The 22439-nt window shown below is 33.1% G+C and overlaps 1 protein-coding gene across 1 annotated transcript in view; it reads left to right on the top strand.

Moving 5' to 3' along the window:
- Positions 1-3795: 3795 nt before the first annotated feature.
- LOC115877045 (nuclear transcription factor Y subunit beta-like) overlaps positions 3796-22439 on the top strand; it is a 38018-nt gene continuing 19374 nt past the window's right edge. The window contains exon 1 of the mRNA XM_030893122.1: positions 3796-3971. Within this exon, the coding sequence (XP_030748982.1) occupies positions 3969-3971 (3 nt within the window). The 5' untranslated portion in view covers positions 3796-3968. The remainder of the gene's footprint in view (positions 3972-22439) is intronic.

The raw sequence follows: 22439 nt of genomic DNA, 5'->3' as shown, positions 1-22439 counted from the left end.
GTGTTCCACGTGCTAATGGTCAGGTAGAAAGATTAAATAAATTTATTATTCCTATGATTGCCAAATTAACAGAAACTCCAGAGAAATGGGATGATATCTTAAATGACGTTGAATTTGCTGTAAATAATAGTGTTCATAGTACCACTGGAGAAACCCCTGCTAAGCTATTATTCGGAGTTCCACAGGAAGGGTTAATGAATGACGATTTAAAACAATTTCTTTTAACACATAAGGAAGAAGAAACAGACCTTGATGATCTAAGAGATAAGGCAAATAGGAATATTGAAAAAAATAATCATATAATAAAACCTATTACGACAAAAAGCATAAAGAAGGTAAAACTTATAGTAAAGGTGATTATGTGATGATACCTAATGTAGATGTGAATCCAGGTATCAATAAAAAGTTATTACCAAAGTATAAAGGTCCTTATGTAATAAAAAAAAATGTCTGCCAAATGACAGATATTTAATAACTGATATTGAAGGATTCCAGGTAACTCATAGACCTTTTGAAGGTATTTTTGATTCAAATAGTTTGAAATTATGGTTAAAATTATCTGACACTATTGACAAAGCCATTGACCAAAATCTTGACCAATGTTAATATTTTGAATCTGCCCAAATTGATTTTACTTAACTTATTTTCCTGAAAGAGTCATATAATATTGGATTGACTTATTTTATTTTGACTTATGAAAAATAATTTAAAATTTAATCACATGAGATAATTTATGAAACATTATGATTATATAATGCAAAAATTTATGATTTTGGTTATGAAAATTATGTTATGATGTACTGAATTAGTTTTATTAGTAATATGTACTAGTTTCTAGTTTAGTCATAAAGATTATGTTATGCAATTAGTTTATGAATTACTTATGATATGATGTTATGAAATCATAAAAATATTATGTTTAGAATTAATCTTATGTATTACGATACTTATGTGTTATGATCAGAATTCTTATGTCTCTTATGTTAAATTTTTTTGATTATGAATTGCTTATGTAACCTCTTATGTAACCTAAAGTATTATGTTAACGTTAGGATAGAACGAGGTCGTTCTAATTGTCAGGATGGTCGAGTTGTAAGAATTATTTAAATATAGCGCCAAAAACTAGGCTGACAACTCCTTCCTGGAAGCATAGAATTATGGGTAGCTTGTTGTTATGGTGTTGTTAGTTGTTATGTATGGAGAAATAAACAAAAATTGGAGAATAAAGTATAAAAATTACATGAAGTCATTTTTATTGTAAATACAATAAAAATTAAGGCTCCCCCTTTTATACCTAATAGATATATGTGGTCCATTACAAAAAACATAACTTTGATGTGTAACTTTTTTTGGGGACACCCTGTAGAACCGCCTATATGTTGAAATAATGCTATAAATTAACCTACATATGCTCACACAATTTCATTCGTTCTCCTTGGAGGCTCCGCGTCGTCTGAGAGGTACCATCCTGTATGTTATGGCATTTTTGGCTTCATTTTTGGTCAGTTTACATAACCTTCAGATGTAATTAAATATGTTTTGATAGTTTTAGAGATATTAATAAATAAATAAAAAAATATTTTTTTTCAGCTCTTTTTTAAAAAATAATTAAAAATACAGGAAATATCCTGAAATCAAAACTATTTTAGGTATTTACTGTAGTTAATCTGTACTTACTTTGCTACAAATATCGTAATCTTAAATCATACAGGATATCCAAAATTCTATGCCAAACTTTCTAAAATATAAAATAATGTTTCTTCATTTTTTCTTTGAGAATTAAAAGATGGACGTTTTTTGAGTTAGAAGTCCGCGACTATATCCTTCGTTCGTTTCTTTAGACCAATCTAATGTGGCAAATCAAGTCTACGGATTTAGCCTGTCAAAGGTTTGACTTTGTTCGCCCCACAAACGCAAAGTTTTTATCCGCTGGTCAAATCTTCGAGTACATGAGAGGCTATTAGTTGCGTCAAAATCTTGACACTTAATATGTAATTATTGACAGTGATTCTTTAGCCTTATACATATTATAAACATTAAAATAAACAAATTATTAATTTATAAAATTTTAATTATTATTAACATATTAATAACAACATTATAAAAAAAATCCTGAAGAAGCATGACACAATAAATGCGAAACGTTCGTCGATAAGCTATTGTTTTAATCTAACCATAACCACCAAACCCAAGAAACAACTATAAAAAAAATTAATATGTAATGATAGTTTATCAAAACGTGAACGGTTTTAATAGAATTGTCTATTAAATGTTTCAAAAAAAATTAAGTGTTCTCATAGTAGGTTTCGATATTTTATATAGATTTTGTAGAAATATACCCCTTGAAGGGTTACTATTTGTTGGTTAGCAAGTTTATTTACGAGTAAAAAGCCACTGACAAGCTGGTTTCCGTTTTGATTCTAACGCAAACGCATCTTTCAGTATTCTTAAAACTATCGGAAACAAGAAATATACATCTGATTCGATAGTAATATATAATAAGCAGCATTAAAAGCATTCAACTCAGTAACCATCAATCAAAGTTGGTCAAAGAAAAGCAAAGAGAATAAAGTCACTCTTAAGTACCGGCCCACAAAGGGATAGATGGTCCATAAAAAAGCAAACGATCTAGCTTACAGAAAAGGAGCGAACATTCTACTAACTGAACCAGAATTTGCCCTGGTTCCCAAGTGCCAACTTAAAGCGGAACTCAAGAACCTGGAATACTCCATCCGTAACCTGGAATGGGGATCCTCCAACGGTCTAAGGCAATCGAAGAAATTTTTCAGAACTTACGACCGAGAAAAATCAAAGATTTTCCTTGATTTAAGTAAGAACAATTTTCGGAAAGTCACAGGGTTTTTAACAGGCATCTTTTCGATGAACAACTAGATTAAAATTATTTGATTTAAAAACAACGGCCAATGCAGATTCTGTGGGAAAAATGGAGACCAAACCTAACCTAACCTAACCAGAACACCTCGCAAAACGACAACCATTATGCCATAAATTTTGTTACGACTGATATCGGAGATGGAGAGCAAACCTCTGGAAACTTGTCTCAGATACTGGGATTTGTCAAAACCCTGTGACTGTACGATGAGTTATAACTCAAGAAAGATATTTAAGTCTCGGTGATTAACTTCCTCTAAAGAGAACTCAGGTTCAGTTAGGGGAAAATAGTTCTCAGGGAGATAGCCTTAGCCCATGTCTCTTTAACATAATAATGGACCAAATAATTAAAAGTGTAAACGAAGTTAATGCAGGATTTAAGATGAACAACGGTTACCTGAGAGATATTCTGTTACGCATTCTGATTGAACCTACAGCGCCTCCTCTATAAATTTAACTTAGCAACACAGAGTCTTAACATGCAAATTTCATGCGAAAAACACAATCTTTGGTAATATCTAAAGATCCAATACTGGTTGCATATAGGTACGGATTACATGGGTCCGCTAATTTAAACTCACGATAAAATATTTAACGGATTTATTTTCGCACTATATACACACAATTTATACTGATTACAACACACAATTAACTATTTTAAAAAATCCTTCGCCAAATTGTCAACATTCGCTATTCAAAACTGGTTTAAAATTACAGGACTCGTCACACACACCTTGACGATATATTAATGTTCCCACTAGAATAAACGCAATAAATATATACATATTTTAATAAATATAATTTTGATTAATCTTTTTTGTTTTGTTTTTATTAATCTTGTTTTCAGAAATCTTCCAAAATTAGTATAATAAAAATTTACTTAATATTTTTTTGGAATTTTAGGTATACGCTGGGACAATTGCTGTTGAAAATCCACAAGCCGTACTATCTGCAAATATTATGGTGGTTGGGCTTTAAAAAGCTTTAAATGGAATGAAACTTGCAGGAAAAGACTCAGAAAGACCATTTAGGACTGTACTTAACAACTGTTGAAAAGTGGTGGCAGTCCTTTATCAATGGTAAGTTATCATCAATAATATTTAAGGTCTCTGAGGTCAACGTCTATTCCTATATCATTTATTAAAAATTGATATAAAAACTTGTCAAAAATAATATTTAAATGAAAAAAGGAAAAAGGTTTCAAACATACCAATTATTATTCAAAGGTGAAAACCTTAATTTAAAAAAATATGAGCTTTGAATTTTTTTAACATTTCATTCTTTAATTTTTATAAATTTTTTATAAATGATATATTGTGGTCTACCTGGCAGAAATAATTGTCATCAATTGTTATTTCCAAAGCCACTATAATGCTGTTTTTTTTTTCTCATAGGGTATATACAAATTATTAATTTTTAAGTAAGAACAATTTATTACAATCTATGGTAATATCTAAAGATCCAATACGGTGCAAACTAGTAGTAAATGAGCGTATTATAAATCAGGTAATGAGTTTCAATTATTTAAGGATAGAAACATCGAGCAGAAGAAGGATAACGGGACTGAAGTGGACAATCAGATTAAAAAAGCATCAAGAATATCAGGGTATTTACGTGATGTAATATGGAAAAATAAATACTTGTGTACAAAGAGTAAGACTCAAATTTATAAGACCTGTATAAGACCCATACTGACTTACGCTGCTGAAACAAGAACAGAAACATCAGAATCAGAAATCAGAAAGAAAAATGAGAACAACAGAGATGAAAATATTACGAACAAGTAATAAACTGCAGCACTATGGGTTCAGGGGAGCATCTCTCGAATGGTTTAAGTCGTATCTGAGCAACAGAAGTCAACGAGAGTGGATACCACGTTGTCTTCTAGCAAGCCAATAGAATGTGGAGTACCACAAGGCTCAGTACTAGGCCCTATTTTGTTTCTTCTTTTTATTAACGACATTGCTAACATAAACATCAGTGGCAAAATATGTATTTTTGCGGACGACACTAGCTTCACTTGGAGCAACAAGGACGTCACGGCACTTCATAGGATTATATTAAATGACTTAATCACCATTAAATCTTGGTGCGATTCGAACCTCATAAGTCTCAACAATTCTAAAACTAAAGCTTTGTCGTATAAAAACTCGCTGCAGCCTTTTGTACTTAACAACACCACAATTGACGTCGTAAAATCTGTAAAATTCTTAGGGCTTGTTGTAGACAATTCTCTGAAATGGGACATGCACATCGAAGCTTTGTCGAAAAAATTGAGCTCTGCCTGTTTTGCATTAAGATCTGTTTCTAGGAGCTTAACTTGTCAGTGGCTAGAACTGTTTATTATACACTTTTTGAGTCGCACCTCAGATATTCCCTTCCATTCTGGGGTACGTGTTATGCGACTCAATTTGACCGCATTTTCAAGCTCCAGAAGAGAGCTGTTCGATATTTACTGGGACTAAACAGCAGAACTAATTGCCAGGACTTTTTTAAAAAATTAAAAATATTAACTCTTCCTTCCTTATTTATACTTGAATCCGTTTGCCTAATACGTAAGCATGTATCAGCTTCTCAAGAAAGGCCATCTCACACTTATTCACTCAGGAACGCGGAGCAAGATCTTTATCTACCTACCCCACGCTCGGAGTTAGTTAAAAGTTCAATATTATACAACTCGAAAAAAATGCACAATCACCTGCCATTTGAAATCAAACTCATAACATCGTTTTCTTCATTTCGCAAGGCATTGACCTCTTATTTACTAGACAAGGCTTTCTACGCCGTAAATGAATTATATTTTGATAATCGAATTTGATCTTGTAAACACTGGTCTAATGTTTGCTATTGATATATTTACCAATGACACCGAAATAAATTTATTTAGAGGTCATTGATATTTACTATAAACTATTACAGTTGAGGGTTGGAACCTTTGGTGTTACACAGCAAAATAAAACACTAAATCACCACAATACACCAAAACACTTTTACTTTTACACTGGACGCGCGTTTCTCTAACCATGTTAGCATCATCAGCAGATGATTATAAACTTGAGGAAATAAAGAGAAGTTTATAATCATCTGCTGAAACGCGCATCCAGTGTAAAAGTAAAAGTGTTTTGGTGTATTGTGGTGATTTAGTGTTTTATTTTGCTACTATAAACTAACTAAATATTTTTGAATATTATTTTTATTTTTTTTATTCTTTGACATTGTAAACATTTATAAATGTTTATTTTAAGCAATAAGACTGACAATATTATTTGTATAATGTTTTGAATTATCTTTTGTTTGTTTGTTTGTGTACCTTGTTTGTTTACTTTACCTTTGTCTACAAATTGTAAAATTTTTTGACAATAAAGGCATTTATTATATAATAAAAGGGACTTCACTGTTAGACAGAATACGCAACGCAACACGCTAAGAGAGTTGGGAGTACAGGACGTTGTCAGATGGGTAAGAGCGCCACTATTGGCGGGAGACTATTGGAGAGACTACGTAGACAGGATGGCTCCAGATCGAATTGCCTAGTGGGCCAAAACACAAAAGCCAGAGGCAAGACAAAGCTGGACGTCAACATTACAAGTGGACCATAATTTACAGAATTGACAGAACCTCGTTCTATAGCTCAGGGCCGATACATCGTTTGACATGGGTGACCTTCAACAAATTAGAGACAAGCTGCAATTTTGCATGGAGCTTCATTTTGTAGATCTTTAAACATCCTGAAACCCCAGCGATGAACAGTTGAGCCCGTCACCCCAAAACCACCCCTACAAGGGGTAAAAATACTACTACAAGAAGAAGAAGAAGGCATACAATCTACAATCTTTTTATTTAACTGGATGTAAAACCCTGTATATGTTAATCACTAGTACGCCACTGTGGCGTTCCAAAAACTGATTAAATCTCTCCCATCGTCGATCCGTCGAATTCCAGAGTTCGAAACTGTCGTAGATAAACAATTTTTTAATTAACTCTTCGAATTTTTTATCGTCGATTAGATGCACTTGAGGAGTGAAATCTACTTCGCTTGAGCTGCGGCTTTGATAATAATGAATTTCTATCAAACAAAAAAGCTATCAAGGGAAAGTGCCTCTTACTCTAAATTTTGTTTATCACTCTACCTATCGATTTGGGAGATTGGTTGGAATTTTTAAGACATATTTTTTGAATATAATTTTAACGTAATATATTCGGAATTTTAGTATACCTTCACCGAAATTCTTGATTCATGATTAGTAAAGTAAGTGCTTACATTTATAAGTTTTACTTTATTTGTTTAGGACTTTCGTTATTCGTCCAAAAGAATATATTTTTCCTAAGCCTGCACAATGGCCCATTAGTTCGAAGAAGTTCAAATACGTTGTCCTCAGAGATATGAAAAAGTTTTATACAAATATTGCATGGCTTATAAAACTGCATATCGTAAAAATGTTTTGTTGTATAGTGTATATACTACGGTTAAAGGTCCGATGTCCGGTTAATGTCGACATTACCCGGTTAATCTCGAGAATAACACACAACAAAACAACCAAAAACATAACCTAACCCAGACATTAACCGGACATTGGACTTTAACCGTAACATATACAAGATATATAAAAAAAAGATAATGTTAAATTTTTATACCGGGTGCGTCTCAAAAGTGAGTCAACTCTATAACTTTTTTATTTTTTCAAATAAAAAAAACGAGATTTAGTATGTTAGTATATGACATAAATTAGGATTGATTGACGTATTCAATTGTTGTTTTTGTACACTTCCTGTTTTACCGGAAATGACTACAACTTTGATTTTTAAATGACACCCTCGGTATATTGTTACATTATTCGATAGAAAATAACACTTTTAATAGAATGACATATCGTATGGCAACTTTTGATATTTTCGCTTCCAAAAAAATCGTATTTTAAATTTCACTCTAGTTAAAAAGACTAATTTTAAATCAAGGATCCTTGGAAAAATATGTTTGATCATCTAATGTTTTTCGTGTCTTGAAATCGTTTTTTTAATCAAATCTCAATTTTTTCAAATGTAACAAAGGTGGCTTATTAGCATATTTGGAAAAAGCATTTTTTACGAATAATTTGGTACCACCCACTTGATATTTCGAGTCAAATTGTCGTTAGGAACCGCATGTTACAATTTCAAATAAAACATATGCGAAAATGTACAAAGTGGACATATGATATGTCATTCTATTCAGAATGTCATTTTCTATCCAGTAAAGTAAAAAAATACTGAGGGTGTAATTTAAAAATCAAAAGTTGTAATTATTTCCGGTAAAACAGGAAGTGACCAAGAACATTTGAATACGTCAATCAATCCTAATTTATATCATACACGAATGTACCAAATCTCGTTTTTTTATCTCAAAAAATAAAAAAGTTATAGGGGTGAATCACTTTTGAGGCGCACCCGGTAAATCTAATTTTTTAAATTAAAACCTCCATTTTTAGTACAGAATTGGGTTCAGCATAAAATTCTGCATACTGTAACCTATTTGTATTTGAAGCACTATATAGTGTTATCATACAGGATTCGGCAATAGTGCGTCGGGCATCTGTAGCTCCTAGAATAAAAAACTTGAGAATTTTGTTTAATTGCAAACCTAAAGTATGTACGAGGATGTATTTCAGGAAAATATTTTAACTTCTTTAGAGTGGCTCAAAAAGTGTGAGTGGATCGGGATGATTTTTTTAAATGAAACACCTTGTATATTATTGCATTTTTGGCTTCCTTTCAGATCACTTTATATAATCTGTGCATGCTGAACCCAACTCCGCTCAGAAAAATAGAGGTTGCAATTTAAACCACCTTGTATATTTTCTTTTGAGAAATATATTTACATTACTTTACAGTGGTAAAAGTGGTGAAATAGTGTGACTTAGAATTTCAAATACCCGGTATATTTATCTACAGCAGTCAGAAGTACATTCGAGCTGTTAAAATAACCTGTTGACTCTGAAATCCATTCGAGTCGTTTATAGAAATTCTCTATGTAGGTTTTTAGTTCACAATTTCGCTTTACTGTTTGTTTTTACTGCATTCGAGGATGACCGTCGACGAGTATCGAATTCTAGAGACAACATAATATACTATTAGTATTTTAAAACAATATAATTTGTAAAATAATATTGTTGTTTCTAATCTCTAGAATTTTACAGACAGAAAATAGAATAAGAAAAAAATATTCGACAGGACTGCAAATGCGTCTTCTTCATGGTGTAGTGTACTTCACTGTGTACGAGATGAGATCACTCATGATCTTCACTGAATGACTTTTTCATATTTCTGGATCTTCTTCTTCTACCTTCTGCCTTTTATATGCCAACTTCCCAGGGTAAAAAATAAGTAAGTGTTTAAAGTTCTTCAAATTTGCATGGTTTTGTAATGTTTCCTGCTTCAAAAATCAGTTTTAATTTAAAAATAAATGGCTTGTCTACGATTGTTCAAATTTGACATGTGTATTCAGCACAAGCAAACCTTTAATAAACCTCTTTACGACTTCGCTGTAAAATAAACAGGGGAGTCAATTTTGAACAGTTCAAAATTTGCATGGGATTCCCTATATTTCCAAAGCTGATGCACCACCTGGTATAAAAGCTTCCCGCACAAGAGTTAATATTATTTTGTAGATTTCTCTTTAATATCTATGAAAAAAAACACTTTTTATAATTCGTAAACTCAGTTAACAGCGACAACCAAAAACTAAAGAGGCAACAAAGCAATGAGATTTTTGAATGTCCGGAGTGCGGTAGACAGATAACATTACGTATCAGAGAGTAGAAAAAGCTCATGAAAGAGATTTTGCCGACATACATAAGAACGTACTGTACAGATATGCACCAAGATACTGTACATATGTACATGCTAGTATAATATTCCGTCCCATGAGTTTCAGCATTCATGGAACGGGTCTGCAGATGGCGGATAGGAAGATTAGGGACGGAATAGTTCATAAAGTGGTCATAAAAAAAGGCCGATGATCTAAGATAAAGAAGGGAGGCAATTCGGAGAGCATCCTAACTTTTATAAAAGACGACCAGGGATTTCCTCCAATAGAGCTTCTAAAAAGGAAAGACATGCAACTTACTGTGGGTTGCCAAGGCAAGAAGCCCGAAGTAAAATGATTACTGAGTGGCAAAATAAATGGGAAAATGGAAAACATGGCAGACGGGCACTTAAACTTATCCCGAACATTGAAAAGTGGATTACTAGAGGCTACGGAGAAGTAGACTACTACATAACGTAAGCGTTGTCGGGTCATGGGTGCTTTGGTAAATATCTGTTTGTTCGAAAAAAAAGACCACACCTCAGTGTATATGTTGTCATGCCGAAGATGACGCAGAACATACTTTATTTGAATGCCTTAGACGGGATCAAATTAGAGGTCAATATTTGCAAGATACAAAAAAAGTGTTCAACATAGGAAATGTAGCAAATAGCTTAGTTGGCGGGGAAAATGCCTGGGACAAAGTTACAATGATTATAAGACATATTATGGAAAAGAAAGAGAACGAGTCCCAGATGATGCAAAGTCTGATAGAAGAAGATTAAGGACAACGGCCGGATTGAAGAAATGCGAAAGCGGATTCCAATGCGGTTCTGTGGCAGGGCAGAGGGTTTTTTAACCTGCAGGAATCCGGCACTACCCTTTCGGGGTGTCTTATGCAAGATCTTTCCCCTCCTCAACAAAAAAAAATAGACATTATTACAAATTAAACAAGTCATCACTTTGCAAGAAATGTGTATAAATGAAACAGGCCGATTTAAGCTTATGCAAAGCATCTGGTCAGCTCTAGGTCTGTTCCCAGAAGAATCCCTGACTAGAAACCTGATTGTTAGTCAGGTTTCTACGCATTTCAACCAATAAGAAACGCGCTGACTAGTCAGAGATTCTTCTGGGAACAGACCTTCTATCGTCAGTCGAAGAGTCTTTTCTGAGTAAAGTCCAGATTAGATTATTTATGCCGATGTTTCGATTTACAGAAAATATCTCTGATTCAGGTGGTTACCTTCATATCTAAATCGGTACCTCCCGAGGTAGGATATATTAGGAGTCTAATGGGACCTAACTGCTGCAGTCTTTTCGGTTTCTCTACAACCTACTACAATTTTACCGCTGTTTCAAAATCATATAGAAATCCCTGATCAAATCCTTCGAAATAGATAACATATACATAAATAGATAACATATATAGATAACACATACATATAACAACACTTAATTTACAGATAGAAATGAAGCCTTACAGAAAGAAACTGTACTTGCCTGATGATTTTTTTTTATTTTTAAATACAGATTGTGTCAGCGTTCCTTTCTTTAAATAGTTTATGCAAAAATTGGTAAAGCACTATTTGCAAAAAATTAAAACAATACTGATCGGCCTTGGTCTTGGTCTTGCAGAGCTAGCGCTAGTTTTGGTCTTACTTTTTTGATAATCAAGGCCAAGACCGCAAGATGATAACCAGTGTCGCTCATCGCTAGTGACAAGACAATGCTATAAAAAATGTTAATAGCCCTATGCATTTATTTTTTGTTTTACTTTTGAAAAAATTACTATGAGCAGTTACTTTTTAACTGGTAGCTAGATGAATTATAAAAATTAATTGAAATTATGAAAAAAATAAAATATATTATATACATGGTTGTCCGCACTGTATTCCGGAAACTTCGGCAACATATTCTGCGCATAAAAATAAGTAAAAAAGTTCGTATAAACTAATGTCCTAAAATTATTTCTTTCGGAGATACAGGGTGTAGAAGTTTCATTTTTATTTCTATTTTGTCTTAATAATTTCTGAACTAAATTTAGTATTTTCATGAAAATTAGTATAGGGTTTTTTTTACCATGAAAAATTTGAGTTCGGTGTCAATATGGCTGTAAACTTAACTGCTGACAAGTAGTTTCCGTTGGATTAACGCCCAGCAGTGTTTACAAAAAATAACTATTATATTTTGTAGATTTTCTTGCAATGGCGAAATACCCATACAGGATTTCTTTGGAGAGAAAGATATTTGGCTGAACTAATAATTTTCGAGACATTTTAGTATTATAGATCCAACTGAAACTGTTTTAAAACCTAACTGTAAGTTTTCTAGAAATTTTGCGGTTTTAAAACATTAATTAATTTAAAAACAAAAGGTATACCCCTCCCCCTCAACTGTAGGAAATATTAAATTTATTTAAGTACAAATATAGTTTTTCTCGTAATTTTTACGTATGATGTGTCTTGGTAAGAATTACAACAAATAACTATAATAGAGATGTTCGGATTTGAAATAATCAATGCATGTCAATTTTGTAATTGACAAAAATTTTAGAAAATTTATGATAACATGATTTCTGTAGGACCTTTAGTATCAACTCGTGTTTTAACGGAAATACGATTTATCAAAAATTACAAAATTTCGAGAAAATTGACAGTTAGGTTTTAAAACAGCTTCTGTTGAACCTTTGGTATCAGAAAGTTACGAAAATTATTAATTTACTCACAAATCTATCTAGTGAACATGTTTAATGTTTGTCATTGATGGCACGTATTGATTATTAAGAATCCAAATACCTCGAAAACGGTTGCTCGCAGCGATTTTTACCAAAAGACATTTTTACGTAAAATAAGGCTTAAATGTATATTTTTCACTCAGTAGCGTAATACAAGGCCGGACAAAAAGTTATTACCCTTTAAAACAGTAAAAAACATGTAGGTGACGCTCCCTATATGTAGGAGTCATATTGACATCGAAATCGAATTTCTCATGATGGAAAAACCCCAGATACCAATTTTCATCCAAATATCGACATTAATTCAAAAATTATTTCGAAAAAATCGAAATAAAAATGAAACTTCTACAGCCTGTATCTCCGAAACAAAGCATTTTAAGACATAAGTTTAGACGAAGTTTTTACTTATTTTTATGTGCAAAATATGCCTGCCGAAGCTTCCGGAATACAGTTCGGACCACCCTATATATTCCTTATTCCTTTATCACCAATCTGTGTTACACATAATTCCTTCATTAAAGTTACGTTTGTGTAAAATTTTAAGAATAAAAATAAAATAAAAAACAACTGTTAATAATTGGCACAAAACTATTTTAGATTTCTATAACTACGACCACACGTAGACACATAAAAGTCTTCCTTAACGACGGTCTTTCTAATAGGTGGGCTGGCCAAGCATGTTATTTTTTAGTCTGTTTTCTAATAGATTATAAAGATATTTTTCAAATTGCTGTATTTAGCCATCATTCCTCTCACATATAATTAATTCGTTTTTTATAAAGGTGGAAATATCATATAATTAAAAAGTTTCTTCTTTGTTAATAACAGATTTAATAACGGAATATTTTTATATGTTAAACGAATCAAACTCAATTTTTTTATTTAGCTAATGTTATTGAGATTCTTTAATATGTATTTTTACCAGTAATGTGTATTTCGTAATTATTTATAATAATTTTGCCTCACTGGCTAAATCTTCTTTGGTTTCCTAATTAACACTGTCTCCAAATTTTAGTCTTGGATTTCCGGATTCAAACGAACTAAACTCTTATTCAAATTTATCTCCAACAATTTGAACATAGTTTGATGGGTTTACTGGCTTTTAGGTGTACATATTCAAATATATTTCTTTCCGACCTTTGTAAAAAAGGTATTTTGCCATACAAACACAGTTTTAAACCCAAAATTCACTTAGATTCGTATTTGATATACAAAATACCATACTAATGTGACATATTTTAAATTGGTGAAATATTTAGTTCTTTAAATGTCCATATTAATAACAAAGATTATTTATAAAAAGGAGAATTTACAAATCTAAAATTTGTCCACATTCATAGGAGGCCATGAAGAAGACTTAGAACAATACCAAAATCATAATGAAGGAACCGATCGATAATGAACGAACTAGGTGATGTTGGTTGTAAAATATTTTTTTTTGTAAATAATCATCCTTTTTTGTAAATTTTTTGTAAATAATTAAAAAGCCAAACCAAACCAAACCAAACCAAACATTTATAGAAGCCGGATTTCAAAAGAAACATGTAGTCGCTGCCGCATTTATAAACCTCACTGGAGCATATGACACCGTCTGGAGACAGGACCTAATATATAAACTGACTCGCGTCATTCCTTGTGTAAGAATATCCAACCTCATTAACAATATGCTGTCAAATAGAACATTCCAGGTTATAATGGGGAATAACAGGAGCAAAACTATGAAACTGAATGACGGTCTTCCTCAGGAGTCGGTTCTTGCCCCCATACTCTTCAGTCTATACATCGCGGACATGCCTGCAACTGAATCACGAAAATTTGGTTATGCAGACGACTGGACATTGGCAACGGCGCACAGGAGGGTGGAGGATGCTGAAGTTGTACTTACCAGAGACATAGCAACTATTAGCGAGTATTTTAAAAAATGGAGACTCCAACCAAGTATCGTAAAAACTGAAGTATCTGCCTTTCATCTTAATAATAAGATGGCAAAGAGAGAATTGCGAGTGTACATGGACAACAAATTACTCACTCACAATAAACATCGAAAATATCTCGGAGTTACTCTGGACAGGACGCTTACATTTAAAGAACACTTGACAAAAATGGCAGCAAAGTTGAGAACACGTAACAACATACTTCAAAAATTATGTGGCACAACTTGAGGCTCATCAGCATCCACCCTGAGATCCTCTGCGCTGGGTTTGGTGTATCCTGTAGCAGAATACTGTGCTCCAGTGTGGCTTAATAGCAAACACACCCGTATGGTCGATACTCAAGTAAACCATACTATGCGCACTATATCAGGGACAATTCGACCAACACCTACAATATGGCTGCCCACTCTTAGCAACATAGCTACTCCCAATTTGCGCCGAGAACATGCCTTGGTCAGAGAGTTTACGAAAATAATGAATAACCCTCAGCTGCAGGTTCATGATGACGTACCACACATCCAGGGAAATCGACTACGATCAAGACACCCTCCATTGAAGACTGCATATGAGCTGCACCAAAATAATTTTAATATAAATGAGCGATGGAGAGAGAAATGGGAAAATGAGGCAGCTCCAACGTACCATGGTCTACCGTAAGTTATTAATGAACCTGCAGGATTCGACCTTCCCCGTCGAACATGGACAACTCTTAACCGAATCAGAACTAACTGCGGAAGATGTGCCGACTCTCTAAATAGGTGGGGAAATGTCCCTTCAGCCGCATGCGACAGTGGAGCTGACAGGCAGACTGTCAAACATATAGTGCAAGACTGCCCAATAAGAGCATATATGGGCAACTCAGAAGATTTCCTTATGGCTACTCAGGAGGCAATTGATTATATATAATCTATTGCCTCCTTGTATACAACGACTGGATATCTGTTTATGAGACGAATTAGCCTATTTTTTTGTTGTGGATGTTTTTTTTTCTTTGTTTATGCAGTTTTTTTTATCTACATATTTTTTTTGTTGTTGATGCAGTTTTTTTATATACATTTTTTTTTTTGTTGTTTATACCATTCTATGTCCTATAACTTAAGATACTGTGATGTAAGCCATACGCTAAATAAATAAAAATAAATAAAATTTTGTAAATAATAATGTATTCTTAACAAAAAACATGATACAGCAGACATGCTAAATTGGCTTTGTCTTGTATAATTAGTTAAGTATCACTAGGTAGTAATTGTTAATTTCGGATCTGACATCTGACATAATCATATATCAGTAGATCAGAACATCATCTGTTTATTAAAAGTGTCTATGCTAAATAGCCAAAGTGCATTTTTAATAGTTTATTCTATATTCTTTTCCTGATGACATAGGAAGATACAGGGTGCTACAAATTCGAGGAACGACCATTGCATTGGTATCTCGGAAACCGCAATAGATATGAACATGTTTAAATTGGGGCAAAGTTTCGTCTTGAGATGTCCGCCAACATACTATCAAAAAAGTGTGAAAATTTTCAAGGATTGCTGAGTATTTTGAAAATAAAACTAATTTTTTGGAAAATCAATTTTATTTTTTCCTGTCGTCACGTTTGAAAAAAAAACGAAAAACTAATTGCCCATTCTCATGGCCACTTTATCTGGTCTATCTGATCGTATTTTTAAATTCTCAAATTAGATAACAGTTCTGAGATACATAAACCAACTTATTTTTTTTAACACGGACCTGCGTTTTTTATTTCAGATTTTGAAAGAATTCAGTCTCTTGAGTACAACGATATACAACACTTAATATTTACTTTTGTTTTAGACACTTTATAACAACACTATTTAAACTAAATTTAAGTCCGGCTCTGGTTTTTTTTAATTATTTAATAAATTATTGTTTAACCTTATTTTAATAATCATAACAATATTGATGAGCGCTAATTAACATTGAACAAGGAAAATCGAGCCAAATGAAAAATTCAAATAAGTAATATCCAGATCAGTATTTTAAAGATATTATTTTTACCTTTTTGTATTATTCCAAGTCTGAATACATATAGCGATCTAGTAATATACATAATATTAATCGTAAGTAATATAAATAAATCAACTTCTACAAACCAGTTTCTAATGTTCTATATGTTCTAAAGGATTATTACCACCCTCACTAATGCACAAATTCGCTTTTTGTCCAATTTTATCTATAGCCCTTTCAAGAGATTTTATACTTATGCCTTTTTACCGAATGCATGTTGTACTTTTTGCTCTAAATATTGAGGTGTATTGATTTCAGTTTTACAAATGACGTCAAGTACTGTTCACAAAAGGAAAATATCCCTTAACGACAGGCGATAGGTCCAGCAACCTCGCTGTTCATTATACTGCTCCACCATTTCTAATCTATTTTCCGGGGAAATGATTTGATTGTTTATATTATTTATTTTTTATTATCTATTTTATATTAGTTTCTATTATTTTACTGTATTTGGTTCTCTCTATTCAATGTTTTACCACACGTCATTGTTAAGTTTTAAAGCTCATCAGTATTGTTCGATGAATTACGATGACGACTGATGAAGGTACATATTAAATCTTTAAAAAAAAACAGAACCAGATTTAAACTTAGTGTGGCATATCATTGTACTCATGAGACCGAATTCTTTCAAAATAGGTAATAAAAAATAGAGGTCCTTATTTAAAAAAATTAAATTGGCCTATGTGTCGCACAGATTAAAAATTAATCAGGTAGCCTTGATAAAATGGACATGAGAATGTAGGATTAGTTTTCGAATTTTCTAAAAAGTAATGACTAATGACAGAAAAAAAAATTTATTAAAAAAAAAACATTTTTTCTAAAAAACTCAGCAATCCTTGAAATATTTGAAACTTTTTTGTTGACATCTCAAGACGCAAATTTGTCCCAATTTAATGATGTTCGTCTCTCTTACGGTTTCCAATGCTCGTACCCCGAATTTGTAGCAAATTTCTTTAGAAATAATACCACTTACAATAAACTTACAATAAACAGACAAGCTGGTTTCCATTTATATTCTAACATACAAAAAAAAACCTTTTTAGGTGTTTGATTTCTCTTTCAGTAGCTAGACGTTTTCCCAAAAACTGTAATATATCAAAATTACGAGAAAATATATTACCAATAAGCTAACTGTAATAAAATATTATATTGGATACTTTCTTTAAAGCTTAACAAGTATTTGTTCGTTTAAAACAAAAAGAAAATATACCTTGACCTTAACAATTGTGCCGTATCCGTGCAATAATCACTTTTCACTTTCTTCAGCATATTTTTATGAATTTGGAGTATTTCAATAATTTAGATATGGGTAACTTTCCTTTCGGCTGCACGAAAATGAACCGTCCAAGTTTAGATTTGCCTTAGTTTTTAGTGCTATTTGATTTATTTTAAATCACGCTTCAGTTTTAGAAACTAGATATTATCATTTTATTCCCATTAGCTGAATTTGGATTTTTTCCGTAACCAAGTTTCTCCAATATTAAATTTAGATTATTTCTTTAAAAATATAAATTACAGTATTGTTTTTTTCAGCGCATAACCCAATTTTATTTCGTTAATTTTCCAAGAATAATTTGTCGTATTTAAATGATATACATAATATGCATATTTTAGTGGCGCCTGATACATCTAGAAGAGAAAATCTCTCTCTACAGTCCTGACCCCCATTAGGGAGTGTAGTGGTCAGCGTAACATCATGGATGATTTTTCTCCATGCGCCTCTGTCTTTTGTCATCTCGATGACATCGTGCATTGGCTTCCTACAGCTAGTCGTTATCTAGCCTATCCATCGAATCAGAGAGCGACCACGTGGTCTACGTCCCTCCACCTTGCCTTGAATTATGAGTCTTTCCATATTGTCCAGACTTTTCCTCATTATATGTCCAAAATATTTTAATTGTTTTATAGTCGGATTTTCCAGTTCATTTATAATGGAAACGTTTGTACGGCGTTCAGTCCATGGGATACGGAGCATACGTCTATAACAATACATCTCGGTAGCATCTATCTTCTCACGTTCCGCCTGCCTGAGAGTCCACGATTCGCAGCCATACGTCAATATTGCGAGTACCAAACAATTGACTAGCCGGTTTTTGATGGCTCTTGAAATTTGGCGGTCTCTCCAGATCTTGGTCAGCCCCCAACAGCTACCGTTGCCATGTTGCACCTACACTTCACCTCTTCTTCCGATGTGCCTGTATTTGTCAATAGTGATCCCAGGTATACGTATGACTTAACGACTTCAAAGCGGTCGATATGACTTATATTTGGATGGTTGTTATGTTGCCGATCAACTATCATGATTTTGTTTTTTTTTGTGTATTTAGTTCCAGACCGAGTCGATCGCTTTCGTTTTCTACCCTATTTACTAAATTGATTAACTCTTCTTGACTGCTAGCGAGTAGTGCTGTATCATCTGCAAAGCGTAGATTATTTAGTTTTTGGCCATTTATTGAATTTCTAGCGACCTTCACATGATGTATTCTCCGTATAGGTATGTTAATTAGTTGAGGAGACAATATACACCCCTGTTCAAGAGAAAATTCCTTTGAAGCTGAATCCAGTATTCTAACTGATCCTGTAGTGTGCTGATACAACTGATAAGTGAAATAAGGTGTTGCGGTACTCCCACTTCCTTTAAGATTTTCCACACGTGATGCCATCTGACTTTATCGAAAGCTTTTTTATAGTCTACGAAGCAAATATAAAGAGGGATGTTAAATTCCCTTACTTTCTCTATGATTTGGCGCATATTCGGAAGATGTTCCCGAGTGCCTCTGCCCTTGGTGAAACCTGCTTGTTCTGCTGGAATTTCTCTTTCTAGAAAAGCTTTCAGTCGTTCATTTAAAATTTGGAACATTACTTTACTGGCATGTGAGATGAGGGAAATTGGTACGATAGTTGCTGCACTTATGTATGCTCCCTTTCTTGTGGAGAGTGACAATAGTGGAGTGTGTCCAGTCGTCGGGCAATTCTCTTGAAAAAGAGAGACTAATCAAACATAAAATTACCATAGCAAAGAACAATATGTATGGTACATATTGTATGATACAATTCGATTGTTAAGTGTTTATAATTATTCGGTGGTATTATGTATGTTATACTTTGAAAATTGTTGATAACATTCCACATAGTTGATATACTTATATTTTTTACTTCTTATGATAAAAACAGGAAAGGTAAATCGTCGAGATATTAGGGATATTTTTTCTACGAGCTACTGTCTACTGTGAAGTTTGTGTCTGTAGATTCTAAAACCAGTATAGTTCTAATAAAATATAATATTTGATATTCAAAGCTTTCAGAGGCAATTTTTGTACATAAGTTACGAGTGAATATCATATTTTTCATTCATCATATTTTCCGAGCAGAAACGAACTAAAGGCGGAACTGAGGAACCTGGAGGAGTCCATCCGTAACCTGGAATGGGAGTCCTCCAACGGTCTAAGACACTCGAAAAAGTTCATCAAAACTTACGACCGAGAAAAAACAAAGATTTTCGTTGATTTAAGTAAAACAATTTTCGGATTGTTACGGGGCCGGGGTTTCTATCACAGGACATTGTCTCCTCAACGAACACCTCAGTAACCTGAAGCTGAGAAACAACGGCGAATGCAGATGGGGAAATGCAGATGAGGAAAATGGGGAAACACAAGAACACCTTATCACTGAGTGCGCCGAGACGGCGACCATTCGTGCCATGAACTTTAGTACGACTGATGTCGGGAATGGGGAGCTGGCCTCTGTGGAGCCGTCTCAGATACTGGCTTTTGGTATAGCCCTGAGATTGTTGAGTTATAACTCGTTATAACTCAAGAAAGGGAAACAGACAATAGATCTGTAAGGTCGCGATTCGCGATGATTAACTCCCCTCCTGAACATTCTACATTCTACATCATACCAGCTTTGATTGAAGTTTATTCCTGCTTGTTATGCTGTAAACTAGAAAATATATTTGGATCTAAATATTAAACTAGTTTCAGCGGAGATATCCAGAAGTTTACTGTTAACCCTCAATGCAAACGTCACAAACATGTGAATATACTTCTGCTTTTATGATGGCTCTGCTACGAGGCAATTGCCAGCTCAATTTGTATAGTTTTTCTTTTCAATAATAGTTCTATAATCTGAAAATTAAAAATCGAGCAACCCAGTAATCTAGTGTGCTGGCGTGGTGCACGCGATAATTAAACCTAGTGTATTAAAACATAATTAAAGAGAAAATCAATTGATATAATCTTTAGATTAAAAAATAATTGTAACAATTTAAGTTAAAATTATTTATTTGTTATCTGCTTCACTTCAAATTTAAATACATACACACGAAAAAAACCGTTACAAACATTTTGAAGGCACTGAAAAAAAAGGGAAAAAATCGCAAATTTCAAAATTGTCTTTAATACTACAAATGATTAAGTTAACTCACAAATTTTAGTGAGTTTGCATACCCAGGTGTGCGTCGCATACCCAGAACCAGAAATACACTAAAAAAAATTTGAGAAACGATGATGTATTGCCTATATGGAACATATATTGGAGTGTATATTGTTTTATTTTAATTATATAATTTGTGATTAATAAAATTGCGTTTATCCCATCAAGGAGATAGAAATGGACAAAATACCAAGATACAACTTTTAATCAGCATTAAATGGTTTACACCTCTACACAATTTTGCTATTAAAAAAAATAATTGGCGCCACATTTTTTTTTAGAAATATATTCCAGTAATACCCCATATGCACGTCCCTGGTAAATTTGTCGACACTTTTTTAGCCCCATTAACTTTTACCCTCGAAATTTCATTCGAATTGCTAAAAACACTTGGAAGAAAATTATAATAAATTGATAAAAAATTAAGATTTTAACCTCCTGTGGCTACGAAACAAATCAGAATCGGATCTATGTTGATATGAAAAATAAAGTTTACTTTTACGTGAGGAATCTCCCCATGAGAGATGGCACATGTTTTATGAAACACCCTGTATAATATTCACATACATATTAGAATGTTCCAAAAAGTTTAGAAAAATACAAAATGTTCAATTTTTTTCGCGAAAAAATCCATATACCGGGAGCGTCTCAAAAGAGAAAACACTCTGAATAGAATGACATATCATATGTCAACTTTTGACATTTTCGAATATGGTTTATTTAAAATTGCAACATGCGATTCATAACGACAATTTGACTCGAAATACCAAGTGTATGGTACCAAATTATTCGTAAAAAATGCTTTTTCCAAATCTAATGAGCCACCCTCGTCCCATTTGAAAAAAAAATGGCGCCGGGAGGCACGTATAGCCGCCCATACTAAAATATGTTAATATCTCGAAAACTGCGACTTTGACTGATTTTGATGTTATTACAAATTTTGTTGCAAATATTATTCCTAATCTTAATTTGAAAACCGCGTTTCGCTAGCTACTGTAATTTTGGAGTTACGATTTTTTAAAATTTTTAACCCCCTTCCATACCCCCTTTCAAACCCACCACCCCCACCAAAAACTAATAGCCAGATTCTCGGGTGCCACAGTATTTTTGTGCCAAATTTGGTTAAAATAGGTTCAGCGGTTTTTGAGTTATCGTGTTACAGACGGACAGACGGACGGACAGACAGACACAAATATTTTGTATTTAGGTCATTTATGACCCAAGTAACGCATTTTGAGTGAAATTAAAAAAATCTTTTTTTTGCCGATCCTAATAGCCTACCATACCTATTGGTATGGTCGGCTAAAAATTGAGATATGATTAAAAATACATTTTAGGCATCTTTTAGCCATTCAAGACACTAAAAAATGAATGTTTTTAGTGTCTTGAATAGAATAGACGATCAAATCTATGTTTCCAAGGCTCACTTTTAACACAGCCATGGCACTCTAGATTGAAATTTAAAATTCAATTTTGTTTTAAGCAAAAATGTCAAAAGTTGACATATGATATGTCATTCTATTCAAAGTGTCATTTTCTATCGAATAAAGTAAAAAAATATCGAGGGTGCCTTTAAAAATCAAAAGTTGTAGTCATTTCCGGTGAAACAAATATTTATATCAAATACTTA

This window comes from Sitophilus oryzae, unplaced genomic scaffold (assembly GCF_002938485.1).
Source record: "Sitophilus oryzae breed Bouriz unplaced genomic scaffold, Soryzae_2.0 scaffold_1059_pilon_pilon, whole genome shotgun sequence".
In the NCBI taxonomy this organism is placed as follows: Eukaryota; Metazoa; Arthropoda; class Insecta; order Coleoptera; family Curculionidae; genus Sitophilus; species Sitophilus oryzae.
Note: the sequence above shows the minus strand (reverse complement) of the source record. Positions and strands in the feature narration are given on the sequence as shown.